This window comes from Pleurodeles waltl, chromosome 9 (assembly GCF_031143425.1).
Source record: "Pleurodeles waltl isolate 20211129_DDA chromosome 9, aPleWal1.hap1.20221129, whole genome shotgun sequence".
Lineage (NCBI taxonomy): Eukaryota > Metazoa > Chordata > Amphibia > Caudata > Salamandridae > Pleurodeles > Pleurodeles waltl.
Window position 1 is genome coordinate 250,911,981 of NC_090448.1, and position 14,023 is coordinate 250,926,003.

The 14,023-nt window shown below is 45.4% G+C and overlaps 1 protein-coding gene across 1 annotated transcript in view; it reads left to right on the plus strand.

The window, feature by feature from the left end:
• ATG7 (autophagy related 7) overlaps positions 1-14,023 on the plus strand; it is a 1,524,945-nt gene that overhangs the window by 771,363 nt on the left and 739,559 nt on the right. The window contains exon 17 of the mRNA XM_069206657.1: positions 12,120-12,200. Within this exon, the coding sequence (XP_069062758.1) occupies positions 12,120-12,200 (81 nt within the window). The remainder of the gene's footprint in view (positions 1-12,119; positions 12,201-14,023) is intronic.

The following is a 14,023-nucleotide window of genomic DNA, read 5'->3' on the forward strand; positions in this document are numbered from 1 at the left end:
CGTGGGGGAATTCTTAGCTGCTTGCTCCTCTGTTGCAATATGTAACAGCTACTTGTAAAGGAAGGCAAACACAAACGGAACATTTATATTTTAACATATATGCTGATGTCAGGGAAAACACTTTTCCTCTTTCTTTTACTTCAATAACTTGCGCCTCCTTTAGCAAGACTAGCGCTCCTCTCTTTCATGTAGCGTTCTGTCACTTAATAAACCAAATATTACAGGTAACATAAAGAGGGTAACAACCCTGTGACAGAATGATATTATAGATTGTATTATTTGAGTGAGAGGTATGTCTGATATGAGGATTCACTTGTAAATTAGATCTTTCTTTTCTGTATTACAGTACAATGTCAAATAATATTTTTAGTTTTTTGAGTAATCGAATATTCGCCAGGATAAACAGTCTGCAAAGTCTTTTCTTTGAGGAGTATTGATGCTGCTGATAATTGTTATCTTCAATTGAGTGTCATTAAAAAAAAAAAAAAAAAAAAAAAGGAAATTATGTTTTGCCCTTCTAATTTACTGACTGAAACTCAAACTCTTCTCAAACTGTGAACATAGAGATATAGAAAATACTTGCGAAACGAAGTTCTGAGACATTGCATCTGAAGTCTAGAGCTATAAGCCAGGACATTCCCAGAGGTGCTTCAACTGCTGAAAGTTTTACTTCTGTGAGGAAACACGTGCGCGCTGAAGAGACGCTACCAGCATCTCCAAAGGATCAGTTGAAGTGTGCCGCCACCCAAGGCTAGGGCCCGGATCACGAGTTGAATTCAGCTTGTGCTCAGAACACTAGACTGCTGCCTTCCTTGACACGTCTGCCATCTTGGAATTTCCGAAGTTACGAACATGTGAAGAATGGCAGTCAACAGACATTTTGTGGAAGGCATTCCGCGCCGCCAGTGGAGATATCATCAGGCTCTTGTCAGCTTCTGGCATACTGGGCTTCTGTGCAGATGAGCTCTTGTTCCTGCACTAACGTTCCTGTCAGTGCCTCCCTCCAAAGAGGGCCTCCCTCGCTTTGGTTTCTTGGGGTACATCTTAGGCTTTTATCAACTTGGGAGCATGCATATTCACATCAGGTTCCCACGATCGTTCCTCTGGACCAAACCTCTTCCACTCAACCAAATAGAATCCCTTTGCTATCTTGGAATCTAGTATTTTGCGAACTTCAAATTCTTCCCCTGAACTAACGTTTACAGAGTTTGGGCACCTAGGTATTCTCATCCCTGAGGGGCTCGTTTTCAACAGAGAAAATTGGAACAGTAGGTGGATTTGTATCTGCGCTGGGAGTTGAAACTTAACTGTGACTGGGTTTATTCTTGTTACTACCTTGAAGGGACCTAAATCTGGGTTGAAATTTCCTATTACCCTTTAAGTGCAAATGACGAGTCGACAGCCACACCTGATCTCCTTTCTCAAACACTGCTCCCACCCTTCTCTAATTATCTGCATATTTTTTATAAGAAGCTTTAGCTTTCAACAGGTTTTTTTTAGCGGACTGATAGGTTACTTGATGATTTTTTTACTTTCTTATCTACTTCTGGGACTCAATCTTCTTCCTTTCCTAGAATGAATTGTGTACTGAGTTATTATATGCAAATTCTGCAGACCAAATCAAATCGGGCCAATCGCCCTCCTGATCCAGAAGGTATAGGAGCAAATATTGCTCCAACTCCTTTTTGACCGTTTCAGTTTGTCCATCAGTTTGTGGATGGTAACTGATGGAGAACCGAGTATCTATTCCCAACCTGTGGGCGAAGGATTTCCAAAACCTGCACACTTATTGTGACCCCCAATCTGAAACAACTACCTTGGGAATTCCATAAACCCTGACTATATGTTGAGTAAACAGTTGAGCTAACCTTAGGGCCTTAGGGCCGGTATTTAATGGAATGAAATGACTCATGTTGGTAAAGAGAGCAACAAAAATCTAAATTGTGTTAATTCCCTGGCTGGAAGGAAGATCTACAATTTGGTCCATAAATACCGTGTGCCAAGGATAAGGCGCTATCGGCAATGGTTGCAGCAATCCTTGGGTGGCTTGTCTAGTAGGCGTCCCTTTCAGGCACTTATCACAAGTTGACACATACTGTCTGATTTGAATATCCCTGCTGGGCCACCAGAACTGTCTCTTGACTAAATCTGTAGTCTTCTTTATACCTTTGTGTCCAGCCAAAGGATCCTCATGACAGGTTTTCAACGCTAATTCTTTTTGTTTCTAAGTGGGCAAATATAAGGCATCTCTATGAAATGGGAGACCATCTTTAATTTTTCTTACTGGATCTGCTTTTACCCAAAATTCTCATTTTTTTCTGGTAGTTGCTCTTGTATCTCTTGCATAAATTCCTCAAATTGCGTAGCACACACAAACGTAGTGGATGGCATAATGGGTTCTGATTTTGGAACCTTAACTATTTCTTCCACATTTAATTGGGATAAAGCTTTACCGTTTGTGGCACCAGGCTTATAAGTGATTACAAACTGAAGTCTCTATAATTCTCAATAGTTATATAGTTTGTTTCTTCAGTTATTGGAACAGAAGTTAAATTAGTCCCATCTACGACTCAAACTGTCTCTGGAATCTTTTTCTTTACAAAACCTTTTCCTATCTTCTTGGCACACTTCTGATCACAAAAGTTCCCAGTGACTCCAGAGTCAATCATTACTAGAACATTCTTTAGTTCTTGGTTTCCAAACTTTGCTGTGAAGGGCACTACTAGATGAGGTTCTGCGGACTGGAAGTTATTAGCAAGTTATTAGCAACCTGTTGGGTTTCAAAGTTCACAAGACTACCTGGAGTTGACACCGTACAAATTGGTCCTGGGTTTCTTGGAAACACTCTTGCACGAAATGTCCTGGATTTCTGTAGTATATACATACATTCTTTAACCTCCTCTTTTCTCTTTCTTTTTCAGAAAGTGGGCCTCTAATGGCGCCTATCTGCATTGGTTCTTCTGCTGAGGAATGAGCTGCTTTACTAGTTTCCATTCTGATTCTGTCAAACCGGGGAGAAGGACGACAAAATTCTCTCTTCTTTTTTTGATCTTCTGTCACTTAATCTGTGATCTATCTCAAAAACGAAATCTATTAACTCTGACATTTCTTGTGGTCGGTTTGGGATCTGAGCTAAAGCGTCTTTGAGTTCATCCTTGAGTCCTCAATAAAAAATTGCTGCATGCTTGTGCTCAGGCCGTTCGTTTTCTACAATTAATTTATTGAATTGTGCCAAAAATGAAATCAGATTTCGATTTCATTGCCTTAGATCTAATAGCTCATTATCTGTCGCTTGGTTGGCCGAACGCCTATCAAAAATCCTGAGGAATTCTAACTTGACTCTCTCAAAGTCATATAGAATGGTGTCATTCCAAGCTATAATAGGCATGGCCCAAGCCGCAGCATCTCCACTCAAGTAAGACAGTATAAAAGAAACTTTAGATTGAGCCTCTAAAACCACCACTGACTTGCATAAGAAATGTAAAGAACACTGAGTCAAAAAAAATCTGTGCCTTTTGTGGATCCCCACCTAAACGTTCAGAATGAGCAAACAGAATAATTGGGGAAAGGAAGTGAACAACCTGTGTGGAGATCTCGACAGCATATGAGGGCAGATTTTCTGAATCTTTCGAGAGAGGTGGAGATTTAGCCATTATTTCATCCATCTTTTTCAAAAGATGATGAGTTTCTACTTGGGATCTTTTTATATTTTCTTTTAAGCCCTTATTCTTTTCCATGGTATTATTTAGTTGTTTCTGCATGTTATCTGAAATCCCTACTAGGTCTTTTATGTCTACACCCTCTGCCATATTCTGCTTGGGTTGTGTCAGCTGAACTGGCACTTCAATCTGTCAGGACCAAACAGTTGGGTTCCTCAGGAGCAGAAGCTGGACCCTATGATCCCTCACCAATATCGGTGATGACTTATAATACAGTCAGCGCGAGACGTCAAAGAGGGGAAAAGGGGAAGTGGATAAACAAAAGAGACTGCCTCATGGGGGAATTCTTAGCTGCTTGCTTATCTGGTGCAATATGTAAAAGCTACCTGTAAAGGAAGGTAAACGCAAACAGAACATTTCCATTTTAACAGATATGCTAAGACAAGGAAAACGCTTTTCCTATTTTGTATACTTCAGTAAAAAAAATTCTAGCTGTCGCGTCAAGAATTTTCAATTCTATTAAGGACACGGAGGCGAGGATTATGCTTCTCTTTCTATGCTTTATTAAATACAGCAGCCAATCAAAAGGGAGTATAAGAAAGAAAATATATCCCAACATTCAATGTATATTGTCATCACCATAGAGACTGTAAACCAAATATAATCAGGCAAGGATAAGGAACTTCCTCTTTCTTTGCGTATGCTGAACCAACAAAGTCAACAAGTAAAGTCTATAAAGGAACGGATCCAAAGCGGTAATCTCCAAAGGTCCAAGTGACTAAACAAGTACAAGAATTCCAGAAGAAAAACATCTCAGAAATCCAGCAAATGTCCAGATCATCATTGTTTCTGATGGATACAACTACCTGTGGATTCCTCACCTAATGAATACTCCCATGGCGCCAGCATTCGACGGAAATCTTCTTCCTAGTCTCTGCACGTCGACGAGGACGTCACTCTAGCCCACGCGACGCCGTCTGACGTCATACAGGTAATAAGAGGTCCTCGACGACGTGCCGACGTCAGTTCCCTTTTTTCCGTACATTCGAAACGGTTATCTTCGAGGGAGCAACTGTTACTTTCGTGGTTACAGTGTATTTTTTGCTGCGTAGTCCTTCGCTGCAGTAATAATGTCGCAGAGAAAGTCGGGTTTTAAGCCTTGTCGTGAGTGTGGGGGCAAGATGTCAGTTACGGATCCTCACTCCGACTGTCTTTGGTGTTTAAGCTCCGACCACGACGTCTCGACTTGCGATTCATGTCAGCACATGAATCCAAAGGCCCTCAAGGAACGTGAGGCGAAGTTGTTTATGGCGAAGTCGAAGAAAGAAAAACATCATAAGAAGTCTTCTTCGCCAAGGCATCGGCGTCATCGAGACTCCCGGCGCCGTAGAGAATCACGGCGCCATTCGAGCAAGGAGACTCGTTCCAGGTCTTCGGATCGGCGCCGGAGGACTTGGGAGGTCAGTCCCACGGTCACGCCGCATCCATCGACGCCGTTGCCCTCTCCGGCGTCACCGACTTCACCTGGACAGGCGTCGGTGATTGAAGTGGTGCAGCCTCTGGTGTTGTCCCCGGCGTCGCAGACGTCGAGGCCGGCGTCGGGGTCACCTTCGATACAGGCACCCCAGTATCCGGCTTTTCCCACCCCTGGAGCCGATAGTACCGCATTCCTAAATGCGATGTATACCATCTTCCAACAGATGGCTCCAGGGGGTGCTCCGGCTGGCCCTTTGGCCTTTTCATTGGGTGATCCTGCGCCTCTACGGCCGGCACCCTTTATGCCCTTTCTCCCTTTTGGGAACGTGGGCTCGGCGCCGGTGGCCGCTCCGGTGGCTTCGGAGGGATTGGCCCCGGAGATTTCCATCCCGTCGACGTCGGGATTTCGTTCTGTGACTCCGGTGGGTCCATCCGCTCCGAGTGCTCTTTCATCGGCGCCGAAGTTACCTGTGGCGCCGGACGCGGCGTCGGTGGCTTCTGAAGATCGGCGCCGATCTTCGGCTTCGGCTGAGGCATTGTCGAGTCCGCGTATCGAGCAGAGGCTTCATTCGAGGAGACGTGCTCTCCGTTTATTAGAGGAGCAGGAGTACCAACGAGTCCTGGAAGAAGGAGAACTAGAGGACTCGGTTGATGGACTGCATGGTCTAGATACAGCCAGTGGGCTGGACACTTCCCCTGAGTGGGAACTTTCGTCTCCAGGGGAATACACGGAGGAGGCTGCTTCCTTTCACGCAGTGGTACGGAAGGCAGCTAGTTTTCTGGACCTGCCTTTGCCGGTGGCAGAGACAAAACAGAACCTTCTGACAGAGGTGCTTCATCCGGCCTCAGCTGCGGCAGAGCCTCTATTGCCCTTTAATGACGCTTTGCTGGATCCGGTGCTAGAGGTGTGGAAGAGACCAGTATCTTCCCCAGCGGTTCATAGAGCTGTAGCCAGGAGGTATCGAGCTGCACCAACTGACCCTGGCTTTCTTTCTAGGCACCCTACACCGGAGAGCTTGGTGGTGCAGGCCTCCTGTTCATCCAAATCAGCGCCTGGTTCTTTCCCGACGGTGCCTGGGGACAGAGACTCGAAGAAACTGGATGCGCAGTCCAAGAAAATATTTTCGTCCTGCAGTCTGGCGTTGAAGGCCACCAACGCAACTTGTATCCTGGGGAGATATGTTCATGCTCTTATGGATGACATTTCCTCATCATTTACGGAGCTTCCCCAGGGTCTTTTGGATGTTGTTTCAGATGCCCAGGCTGCTGCGACCCAGATTATTCAGGCTGGGCTGGATACGACCGACTCGGTGGCCAGAGCAATGGGCACGACTGTGGTGGCAAGGAGACAGGCCTGGCTCCGTAATTCGGGGTTTTCTGCAGATGTGCAGTCAACCCTATTGGATCTCCCTTTTGATGGGGACAAGCTGTTTGGCGCCAAGGCAGATTCGGCCTTGGAACGTTTTAAGGAGAGCAGGGCCACAGCCAAATCGCTAGGACTCCAAGCTCCTTCTTCCTCTGCCTCTTCCAGGATTTTCAGGAGGTTTCGGGGATTTGGGCGTGGCTCTTCCTCCTCTTCCTTTCGGGGGAGATTCCAGCAACCTGCCTCTTCCCATCCCTATAGATCTTTTAGAGGGAGAGGGAGGGCCCGCACCAGAGGAGCCTCTCAGCAGCACTCTGCCTCTTCCTCGTCCTCTGGAGGGGTGCAGCAGGGAAAGCAGCCTTAGGCTTCCACCATTTCCCACTCACTCCTCTCCTGTAGGGGGAAGATTACAGCATTTTCTCCGCAAGTGGAAGACTATTACAACGGACACTTGGGTTCTCAGTATTGTGGGAAAAGGCTACACCCTTCCCTTTCGGGAGTTCCCGCCCCTCATCCCGCCCGCCCATCTTATTGTTCAGAAGAACACCTCCTGTTGCTAGAACAGGAGGTACAAGTCCTCCTTTCAAAGGGCGCGGTAGAGTTGGTCCCAGAGCAGGAAAGGGGTCGAGGTTGTTACTCAAGGTATTTCCTGATTCCCAAGAAGGATGGTCGGTTGAGACCAATCCTGGACCTGAGGATCTTGAATTGGTTCCTCAAACAGGAAAAGTTCAAGATGCTGACCCTAGCTCAGGTGCTTTGGGCGTTGAACAAGGAAGATTGGATGGTGTCTGTCGACTTGCAGGATGCTTACTTTCATATCCCGATACTCAAGTCACACAGGAAGTATCTCCGGTTTATGGTGGGATCGCAGCACTATCAGTTTGCGGTCCTTCCGTTTGGTCTTACTTCAGCACGTCGAGTCTTCACGAAGGTGATGTCGGTGGTTGCGGCAGAGCTCAGAAGGAAGGGGATAGCAGTATTCCCTTACTTGGACGACTGGTTGATCAAAGCCAAGTCGCCGGAGCTTGTGTCGCATCATCTGCAGTCAACGACTCAGTTGTTGTTCGACCTGGGTTTTTCGGTGAACGAGCCCAAATCTCACCTGGAGCCCTCTCAGCGCCTCCTGTTCATAGGGGCAGTACTGGATACAACATTGAGTCGAGCCTTTCCTCCGCCTCAGCGGATTCAAGATATTCAGGAATTGGTTCCAATGTTTCGAAATGGAGCGGTAGTTCCAGTCCTCAAGGTCCTTCGTCTGCTCGGTCTGTTTGCCTCCTGCATTCTGTTGGTCACGCATGCTCGCTGGCACATGAGGGCTCTTCAGTGGTGCCTCCGAAGGTAGTGGTCTCAACACAAAGGAGATCTAGAAGGTGCTGTCAAGATCTCCAGAGATGCTGCTGTGGACTTGAAGTGGTAGATTGCGAGCAACAATCTTTCACAAGGAAAGCCGTTCGCGCAGTCGCCACCAGTGGCCACGGTCATAACGGATGCTTCCACTCTAGGGTGGGGAGCTCATCTGGGGGATCTGGAGATCAAAGGCCTTTGGTCTCCAGAGGAGCAGATGTTTCATATCAATCTGTTAGAGTTACGGGCTGTACGTCTGGCTCTCAAGGCCTTCCTCCCTTCCCTTCGTGGTCAGTCGGTACAGGTCCTGACGGACAATACTACCACGATGTGGTACATAAACAAACAGGGAGGAGTAGGGTCGTACCTTCTCTGCAGAGAAGCTCTTCGACTATGGTCTTGGGCAAAGGACCATCAGATTTGCTTGGTAGCAAATCATCTGGCCGGGGTCTTGAATGTACGTGCAGACAGTCTCAGTCGCCAATTCTCGGCCGACCACGAGTGGCGTCTCCATCCAGATCAAGTCCGTTTAATCTTCCAGATGTGGGGGTTTCCTCGGATAGATCTGTTTGCCACTCGGGAGAACGCGCATTGTCCGTTATTCTGCAGCCTCCAGTATCCGATGCAGGGAGCGTTAGGGGACGCGTTTCAAATAACCTGGTGCGGCCAGTTGCTTTACGCGTTTCCTCCCATACCCTTGATTCCTCGAGTATTGAGGAAGATTCGCCAAGACCGGGCGCTAGTCATCTTAATAGCTCCGGATTGGCCAAGGAGGGTGTGGTACTCCGACCTTCTCCAACTCTCAATGTGCCCTCCGCTCCGTCTCCCTTTCAGGGCAGACCTCCTCTCGCAGTCGCAGGGGCAGGTTTTACACCCCAACCTCCAGAGTCTGCACCTACATGCCTGGAGATTGAACGGGGCAACCTGAGTTCCTTCTCTCTCCCGCCTGATGTAGTGGATGTTATATTAGCGGCCAGGCGACACTCCACTAAATCTATCTACGCTAATAGGTGGTCTAAATTTGTTGCGTGGTGTGGAGAGAGGCAGATTGATCCCTTACATGCTCATCTATACGTAGGCCACATTGATGATAAGCAAGGGGCTGGGCAGAGCCCCCAGGCCGGCCTGTCAGCGGATGTTCAACTTCTCCCCACACCCAAGACCTTTGTCTCAGCTCAGGGAGACAATTCACAGCTAATCAAGGAGCAGTTTAGCTCTTGGGTGAGAGACAACAAGCAGGGCGGATTGGGGCCCTGTGCCAGGAGACACTGTGCCTCTGAAAATGGCTGGAGCATCACAAGATTTTCCTGCTAGTGAATCACCTGGCCAGATCTTTGAATGCCATAGTGGATGAGCTCAGCCATCTATGCCTAGTGGATCACAAGCCACAGTTACACCCAGTGGTGGCTCAAGATCTCTTCCGCGAATGGGGAGAACCTTGACTTAATCTATTCACCACCGCCGACTACGTGCATTATCAGTGGTTCACATGTTGAAGTTTCCAGGGCGCATTTTGCTAGTGGCATGTTCCACCTTAAGTGGGACTCCTGTATGCCTTCCTGCTGATAGCATCCAGAACTCCTAGGTTTGAGCATCTGTCTTCTGATCAGGCTGCCCCTCTGGGAGGATCTGTTGTTGCAGCAACGGGGCAGTGTTCTGTATCCGAGCCTTTGCAATCGTTACCTTCATGCTTGGAGATTCAGCGGTGACCACTGAACACCCTCAGCCTTCCTCCGGAGTTGGTTGATAACATTTTGACAGCCAGGCATGCCTTGATATAACTGTATAGACCTGTCATTGGAACAAGTTTGTGGTTTGGTGCTGCACATGCTAGGTTGACCTCCTACATGCTAAGCTATGTGACATTCTTTTTTTTCATTTTTCTTGTCTCTCGCCCAGCAAGGCTTTGCTTCGGTCACAGTTAAAGGGTATCTTTTGTCTCTTTCAACCTTTTTAATGGTTGTCGAGCCAACACTCACTATTTAAATCTCTGCTTTTTGAAAGGCCTGCAGCACCCCTCCGTCTCCCTAGTTCATGCCTCAGTGAGACCTTAAACTTGTGCACATATATTTGATGTGTACTTCCTTTGAGCTGCTTCACAGATGTCGTTTATGGCTTCCTATTCTCAAGACCGTGTTTCTCATTGCCTTAACGTTGGCGTGGTGAGTGAGTAATATTCAGGTTCTCTCTCTCTTTGTCATGCATCAGTGAAACCTTAATTTGATCTGAACATATTTGGTTTGTACTTCCTTTGAGCCACTTCACAGACGTCCTTTACGACTTCTGACTCTCAAGACAGTGTTCCTCGTCATCATGATGTTGGCATGATAAGTGAGTGAGCTTCAGGTTGTCGGTGTCAATCAGCTGTACGCCACCTTCTTCCCTAACTGGTTATGCAAACGCAGCCATCTTTCTTGCCAAAAGTTGAGACGCCCTTCCACGTCTGTCAAACCATCACACTGATGGCGTTTTATGCTCCGCCTCATCGCTCTAAGGAGGAGAAGTGACTTCATCACTGAAACACCAAAAGAGTACTGAGCTTTTACCTTGATCATACCAGAGACAACTGGGTGGACAGTCAACATTTTATTGGGTTCGCTGGAGCAAAAAAGAAAAGGCTGTGCAGAAAAGAACTATACTCTGCTTCAAGATCTGCTATGCATTGGCTAAAAGGCAGCCTCCAGAAGGACTGCAAGTTAATTCCACCGGGGACAAAGCAACTACCATTACGTTGGAATACAGCGTTAGTGTCCTGGTCAAATGCCAGAAAACTATGTGGGCATTACTCCATACTTCCACAAAACACTACTGTCTGGACAGCCTGGTTTGCAGAGAGGGACATTTTGCCCACTTATACCTACAAGTCTTTTTGATTTCAGCCAATTTTCAGACCCACGTCCACGTAGGTACTGCTCTGGTAGCTATTCAAAAGATCAGAAATCTGCAGTTAGAAGTCTCCCTCACAAGAACAAGTTACTTAACTTCAATTAGGTTCTTTCTAGTAGAGAATCTATCTAACTGCAGATTCCTCACCTAACCTCCTGCCTTTCTCATTCTGGGACTCTATTCATTTTTCAGGCCCAAACTCAAGAAATCTGCACATTGGTCAAAGCCCATTTGCTGTTCCTGCTCTGCATCTGGGGGTGTGGACAGCCTCGAAAGTAACTGTCGTCAGTGCATGGGAATGGCGCCTATATTGGCTCCACACATCATTTCTTGAGGGGAATGGCACCACCTACCAGTACACAGAGTACTGTTCAAAAGTTTCCACATGTAGTCTGTTTCCTGGAGAATATTTAAAAGGTGAGGAACCTTGCGGTTAGACAAGCAATTAGATTAAGCAGAAAATGAGGGAACTACACAAAAATGGGCATTTTCTCACAGTTGACTATTCTAATATTATGTTCCTTTAAAGCAGGCCTTCCAGCCAGCCTTGCGCCGTGTGCGTCAGGATTCCCAGGGATGATATGTGTGCATTACAAACACTGGTATTGTTAGCAAGCTTACACAGTGACCCACAAAAGTATGCATGCACACATCTTTGTGCATGCATAGTCAAATTATTGTAAAATTGACTTTATTTGATGTGCCCAGTAGACTTTAACTTAATAACCAAAAGACCATTGTGCTAGAAACATTTTGTGTCCCCCTGCTTTTAACGTTTGAACATTTGACTGATTTGCACCAAATTCGATATACCATAGGATATCATGCTATACATCGGTTTCATCAATTTTGGCACATATTTTCAAAGGTGTGCCAAAATTATTAAGGGTACAAGAATCAAGTGTGTTCTCACTCTTAACAACAGAGCTGCTACTGCGTAGCAGTGGTCATTATATTTTCTACCATTAATCAAGCCTACACCTCTTATGTTCCTTCACTGTTGTAGAGATAGAAAGATTGTTCTTAAGATAGAGGATACTGGCCCATGGCACTGCCAATATATTTCGTTGTGTTGTATATAGAGCACCGTGACGCTTGACCAATGAGTTTGTTTACCGCTGTGAATATAACATTTCATAGTAATCTGTTCCATACCCACTATTAGATTTTTAAAAAATAGTTTGCAGTCTAAATACCCTTTTCTGTTAAAGGTAAGATCAGAACTACACTCGTTAGATTTAGACTGTTGCTGTACCTATTCTGTAGATACAATGTTTAATTTCTTATATCTGATTTTTATTTTACACTAAAAATGCATAACCTTTCTGTTTGTAAATGTGTACTACTAACATTTTATGACATCATGCATTGTTCTGTTTGTTTTTTGGCAGATTCGAGGTTTTTTATCAAGGTTTGATAATGTCCTCCCAGTGAGTCTGGCGTTTGACAAGTGCACTGCCTGTTCTTGTAAAGTGAGTTTTTTTCTTTGTATGACGTTATTTTTGATTCACTAATTCAAATTGGTAATGTTTCTAACCCCAGAAGCTTTAAAATTGCAAATTAATTTTAAAATAGAAAATACTGAGGAAATGTTGGATGAATGAGTTTGCTCATTCAGGTGGCCTACTTTCGTTTGGACTGTTGCCTAAAGTCTTTGGATACATTTTGTGCAAGAAGTTGATTTAGTGGTTTGCCCTAACCCCATCGTATGTAAATGTTGTTACTTCAAAATAAATGTGATCAATTTGAAGTTGTCTAAACGAAAGAAGTTGAAATAGCATACTTTATATACTTGTCAGAACAATTACCAATATCACATAATCACTATCACCATAATTGTGTTGATTCATTCTAAGATATGCAATTTCATATTTGTTTTATTAAACTTGACTTCTAATCCCTTTTCCGAAATTGAGAATACCAAAACGAGCAGTTAATTAAGACAGCAAATGTAGGTAAAGAGAGGAACGAACGAAAAACTAAAGAGTAAACAAGATAGAACAAATAGTGACAAGGAAAAAATGCATTTTGCAACTTTGCAGTTTGACATGAAACATTGTTATTGTTCATGATTTGCCTTTGAAATACGTTTACAGTTCATATTATTGTAACACTAAATGCTAGAAATAAAGGAAAAGGGGGAACCTAGGTCACACATTTTAGCTTGTGCCAGTACTGTTTCAGTGATTTGCCATTTCTAATTTAGGATTGTTTAGAAAGGGTTTTTACACATGCTCTTAGAACATTATGCATTTCAGCATCTCTGTAGTTCCACAAATCAAAAATCGAAAACCTAAAAGACAGAACTCAGGTTTGATTCGTCTGGAAATAGCTTGTTCTTTTTTTATTCGAGTGCATTAGAGAATAAGGATTGTGCAAACCTGGTAATATTTCTTTGCCCCCTACTTCCTGATTTCCTGATACTTTATAAACATCTTTTCTTTAAACAATTGGGACCTGGCACGGATGTTAAGAACTATCGACCAATGAATGTCCTTCCACCACTTGGTAAAATCTTTGTAAACTGGTGACTAAGCAGCTTTCGAGCCCCGAATGAGGACAGACTTCTGATGGATACAACTACCTGTGGATTCCTCACCTAATGAATACTCCCATGGCGCCAGCATTCAACGGAAATCTTCTTACTAGTCTCTGCACGTCGACGAGGACGTCACTCTAGCCCACGCGACGCCGTCTGACGTCATACAGGCCATAAGAGGTCCTCGACGACGTGCGGACGTCAGTTCCCTTTTTTCCGTGCATTCGAAACGGTTATCTTCGAGGGAGCAACTGTTACTTTTGTGGTTACAGTGTATTTTTGCTGCGTAGTCTTTCGCTGTGGTAATAATGTCGCAGAGAAAGTCTGGATTTAAGCCTTGTCGTGAGTGTGGAGGCAAGATGTCGGTGACGGATCCTCATTCCGATTGCCTTTGGTGTTTGAGCTCCGACCACGACGTCTCGACTTGTGATTCATGCCAGCACATGAATCCAAAGGCCCTCAAGGAACGTGAGGCGAAGCTGTTTATGGCAAAATCGAAGGAGAAACATCACAAGAAGTCTTCTTCTCCAAGACATCGGCGTCATCGACACTCCCGGCGCCGTAGAGAATCTCGGCGTCATTCGAAGGAGACTCGTTCCAGGTCTTCGGATCGGCGCCGAAGGACATGGGAGATCAGTCCCACGGTTACGCCGCATCCTTCGACGCCGTTGCCCTCTCCGGCGTCTCCAACTTCACCTGGACAGGCGTCGGTGATTGAGGTATTGGAGCCTCAAGTGTTTTCTCCGGCGCAGACGC